Source organism: Seriola dumerili, unplaced genomic scaffold, assembly GCF_002260705.1.
Source record: "Seriola dumerili isolate Sdu_G_001 unplaced genomic scaffold, Sdu_1.0 BDQW01000052.1, whole genome shotgun sequence".
Taxonomy (NCBI): Eukaryota; Metazoa; Chordata; class Actinopteri; order Carangiformes; family Carangidae; genus Seriola; species Seriola dumerili.
The window spans coordinates 18,613,042-18,618,122 of record NW_019174307.1 but is presented as its reverse complement, the minus strand read 5'-3'; the positions used below and the strand labels follow the sequence as shown (position 1 = coordinate 18,618,122).

Sequence of the window (5,081 nt, the reverse complement as noted above, 5' to 3'; positions counted from 1 at the left end):
TTAGCATTTGGCAAAAGCATGCACAGAATATTTTTAGTTGCTTCTGATCTATTCACCAGGTGGAAAACTACAGGTTTCTGTCAACCAGATTTTGTGTTCCTGCCAACTACAGCAGGGTCTGTGGGGGTTCACACGAAGTCGAACATTTCATTGTAACACTAAAGCTCCCTGTGGTTAACTCAAATCTCAGTCTAAGTATATGCCTCAGAGGAATAAGATATCACACCTGCACTGACTTATCTGTGCTGCTCTGCTGGAGAGAAACAGGACGGAGATAGAGAGTGAGGGAAGCCTGAAGTTTCACTGTCTCAACAACCCAGCTGCTTCCTGATGTGGAACTCTTGTGCCCTCTACTGGTGGAAGGCCAGAACCTGTGCTCGTTCTGGCCTTGTAGAAGGAAGACGAATCATCTGTAGAAAAACTGGAAAGTAGTGTGGTGGCAATTTCTGTAAATAGACTCACTCAAGAGAAAGTCTTCTGTGAATTTATCAGAGTCTTGAGAGTCAGAGAACTTGCAAGTTAAAAGGTTACAGCCAGCGACATGGAATGTATATATATACAGGCCTATATACGTATAGGCCTATATACTGTATATATGATCTATATGCTTTTGCATCTAATCTTAAGTCAAGTAACTGTCTCAGAACAAGTCAGTGTGAACACATCACACCTTATTTAAGGAGATTTTTCTCACTTCCAGTGTTCATTTTGTTTTCCTAGGTCTCACTTATGGTCCCAGAGTACAGGCCATAATGACCTGCACTGTGTTGTACAATTGGTGATATGACTGATAGTGGACGTCCGGAGACACTTTCATCCTCCATTGCTGTAGGGTAACCAAGGTCTCATAGATAAGGAGGTAGAGAAAAGAATAGATTTAGAGAGTAGTGCGCAAATCTAGATATTGTCAAGGATGAGCTAAGTAGGGGAAAGTACAAGATTAATTAGATTTTGGTGGTCCGTAGCATCTTCACACATAAATGTTCAATCACACTTATTATAGGAAACATGCCACTAAAAAAAAACCCCTCTTAGTTCCAGAAAAAGTAGACTGCGCTGTTTGTTGCTCCTCCTCTTTATTCACAACAACACCGTACAAAATGAATCACAGAAAAACATGCAGAACCCTTTAACTCCTGAGTTGCACACTTTACATAGAGGACCAGTGAGCTTCATTTGTGAAAAGTGAGAACCCTTCCAGAAAGAAATAAAACAGATAGAGAGTTATTTTGAGGTAAACAACAGAATGGAAACAGCTAGTGTGAAACATTGCATCATTGTCTTCTTGGCGACTTGTTATAAGGGGCCTCCTGTAGGATGTTGCCGGTGCTGCCATTTTTCCATGTTTCACTGTGTTGTATGTGACGTTCTACACAATCCATTCAGTCCTGTCGAGCGAGCCTCTTAGTGATCACAGCCGAACAGCTCCAGGGATACCCTGCGCTGCTCAGGCAGGGACCTGCTAGCAGTTAACAGCATAGGGCTTCCAAAGTGGTAGAAGTGGTTGCCTACGATCACTTTGAGTCCTAGAGCGTCGCACATGGCGGCATCGACTTTCTTGAAGAGGGCAATCGGATGCTCGTTGCCTGCAACGCGTGGGCTGACCTTCAGGTCCACTTCATAGATTATCTGATCTGGAGGACGGCAGGAAGGAAGACACGTGAGTGGGTACCAGATCTATTTATCAATTGTGGAAAGTTGAAAATTCACCTGCTCTCATGGATTGTGTATTATGTGAGATGCTGTCTGTGTCCTTACCCTTGATGATGTGGGCAATGTGATGATCCCCGCAGATAAAAGCAGCCTCAATGGGACCCTCGATGCCCAGCTCCTCCTTCAGAGGCTTAGGGTAACCGTCCAGGTGGGTGTGGGGCTCGCCAACTTTGTAAAGGAATAACTGGTCATCCTGTGTGTGTGGGGGGGGGGTGATATGTCATGTGTTTTTAGCCTCGAGGAAGAGATGATGACAGGATCAATATGATGTGCAATTGCTTCTTTATAGTTTACCTTGATCATGTAAAGGTGATCCTCATAAGAGAAGACAGCGTCCACCTCACTGTGCAGCTCCTTGAAGGCGTGCTCGATGGTGTCAGCCTTCAGTGTGTCATTGCCCTCATCTCTACGCAGGAAATGGTGGCCTGCAAAAGAAGGGAATCGCTTAAAGAGGCTGGAAATGGTAACACCGCAAACAGAGAAAGTCTTGTTCACATGGACTGAAGTGAACCTGTGGCAACCTCATCTGAATAGTGACCTGCTGTTATTTTGATAGCATGTATTCTGTCTATATAGCTGAGGTAGAGTAGATTTATGGCCAAGTTTGCCTTTAATTTTATGTCTTTGCCACAATATGATTAGATACGCAGCTGTTGGTTTAATGACGTAGATTCAGGACTGTCCTCAAACTGTTTCAGCTTGACTCTCTCTGAGGACTTGTACTTTAGTTTAATGTTAACAAGTCACCTGATATCTATGTTAACAACAAACAGCAGCCTGGTCCCTGGGCAAAGCAAAGAGGAACCATCTCTGAAAAAGTATATCTGCTGTCAGATCTCACCTCTGAAGGCATACATGTTTCCAGCATTGTCAGATGTGATGGCATCAAGGTGAACACGGCTGCAGCGCTCTCTCTCCACATGGTCGCTATCATCACCTAGACAGTGAACAAGCATAAAGTTAATATTAAACAAATATAAATATATTATATTTGACACGACACATTTCAGTAATGTCTCACTGATGATTTTCACTTACTGAACTTGGAGCATCTCATGAAGTAGTCGCGTGCCTCCTTGGGGTACCTGCCGTGCACCTCGCCGGTCTTGGGGTCAAACTTGGAGAACATGTGTCCGTGGAAGCAGTAATAGTGATCCATGAAGTGGAAGGCAGATGTGCAGTTTGGCATGGACTTGAACTCTTTCTCATCCACAGCCTTGGTTCTGACGTTGTAGTGGTAGATGTCGTCTCCTACAGAAGAAAATTACACATGATGTTGAGAAAGCCATAATTTAACTTTCCACCAAATTCCATTAAAATATTCTGTTAAAATAACAAACAGGACCAATAACAACTTCCTTGGTGAAGGTCATTTTTCTAAGGTTTTCTTACAATGAGGTAGGCAAAAATGTGCACTAACCCTTGAAAAAGATGACAGAGTCTTCATCGCACTCTGGCTTGGGACACTCCACGGCAGCGTCAAGGTGGTCAGGGATTCCAGGGAAGACCTCAGAGATATCCTTGGGGTAGCCGTCCTCCAGCTTGTGTTGGTAATAGCTGAACACCTTGGTGTCCTGCATGAGAGCACAACCACAAGTACCGGTTTAAAATGACAAGTTGTCATAAATAACCTCCCACTGTGGGTTTGTGTTTGGTGCTGTATGTTTGCGCAATCAAAAGACTGGACTGTACCAAGAAGAAGAACATGTGGTCGTGGTCGGCGGGGTTGTCCTCGTAGTGCATGCGGAAAGCAGCATCTACGTGGCCCAGGTGGTGATGGTCATCCAGCTCGGCGAAGGACTCATTAGACAGCTCTGCTTTGCCATGGAAGCCCTTGAACAGATGGTCACCTGACAGGAAGTACAGAAACCAGAACATGGTGTGAGTTCACAGAAAGCAACTTAGAGACCAACTGACGCATCATGTTATCATCTGATGAATCCTACCCATGATTCTTCAATATCTAGGGACTTACCCTTGAAAAAGTATGGGATTCCCTCTTCGTTCACGGCAACAGCGTCCATCTCAAGACCTTCGCAACGGTCAAGGACGGCTGCATAATATCATGGCCATGTGACATTGGAAGGAAAGATTTAAATAAAGTAGTCACATTAATGATGAGAAATGTCTGACTTTAGAGTCTAAATGAGTGTGAATGCTTTCCATCAACTCACCTGCTGCGTGCTCTTCCCTGGATGAACAAGACAGAAAAAGATTTTTGATTTATTCTCATTTCAGAGGATGAGGATGCTTCACATTTAGGATTTTAGGTGTAATTCATAAACAGCTGCCAAGTTGAAATCAAGAAATGCACCTTCATCAGCTTAGAATTTGAAAATGAAATTATTGTTGAAAAGGTGCTCTTCAAAATGATCATGTCTTTGTTTACACAAAGCGTATTACTGCAATTCATAAACTCCTCTTCTCAACTTTCCCCCTGGCTTCTTTTCTGTCTGTGCAAACACTCAGATGATTCTGAGTGAAATATTCAAATGCATGATGCCATGATTTCAAGACTGCACCATTATCTTACATGGAAATGCCGTTGATGTCTTGTGTCATTTTTACACTTTCCTAAACTTTAACCTGATACTGCATCTAGAATAAAGTCCTTTTGGTTTTAAAATAAATTTGTACTGGTGGAGCCTCTACTAGTGGCTCATGACAATTCTTGTTGTGTACATATGCTAAAAATCACTCATAGTTGACATTACTGTTGACCATTTTCCAAAGTATGCAAGTAAAGCCTTGCTTGAGATCATTTATCTATTTGTGATGGAAACCATGTCTGCATTTACTGTTGGCAGAGTTGAGTTATCGATGTATGATTATGCAGTTGTGTCTTTTCAAATATGCACTTTAGACCACATAGGCAACAGTGACATAATATTAAGTTCACTGTGATGGATTATATAACAGAAGCTGGAGTTTTAAAAGTGAAAAAGTGAAACCAGCAAGTGGCTGGTGGTGAGAAAAAACAACAACATTTAAAAAGTTTAAAAACTGTATGAGTGTTGTCCCTTTCAACTACTTACGACTGAGCCCATGCCAGGGCCAGGCAGAGACACAGGATGTGGGCGAGCAGCTTCATGGCGAGCAGTCCTCTGGTCCAGAAGAGACTGGAGGTGACTGGAGAGAGCTAGGCAAAAGGTACCCTGCTGCTGCTGCTGCTGCTGTTTATATCATTGCCCAGTTTGCGTGAGCCGGGTCACGTTGGGTGCCAAAGGAGGAGGTGTAGACAATGTGCAGGGTTAATCAAAGACGCCCACAATGTTTGACGTACCCCCACTTGCTCAGACCTCCTACCTGGAAAACAAGTCCTGGGGCGCCAGAGATTCATAGAATTCAGAAAGCTGCATGTTCACCAT

At 43.4% G+C, this 5,081-nt stretch overlaps 1 protein-coding gene across 1 annotated transcript; it reads right to left on the bottom strand.

Moving 5' to 3' along the window:
* Window positions 1-1,057: 1,057 nt before the first annotated feature.
* LOC111218168 (hemopexin-like) lies at window positions 1,058-4,874 on the bottom strand. The gene is made up of 10 exons (XM_022740318.1): window positions 4,749-4,874; window positions 3,888-3,904; window positions 3,689-3,766; window positions 3,406-3,563; window positions 3,134-3,287; window positions 2,752-2,964; window positions 2,555-2,650; window positions 2,008-2,138; window positions 1,759-1,906; window positions 1,058-1,634 (listed from the first exon to the last, which is right to left on the bottom strand). Exons 1-10 carry the CDS (start codon window positions 4,802-4,804, stop codon window positions 1,405-1,407), a joined length of 1,281 nt encoding a protein of 426 aa, XP_022596039.1. The 5' UTR covers window positions 4,805-4,874; the 3' UTR covers window positions 1,058-1,404.
* Window positions 4,875-5,081: the final 207 nt, after the last annotated feature.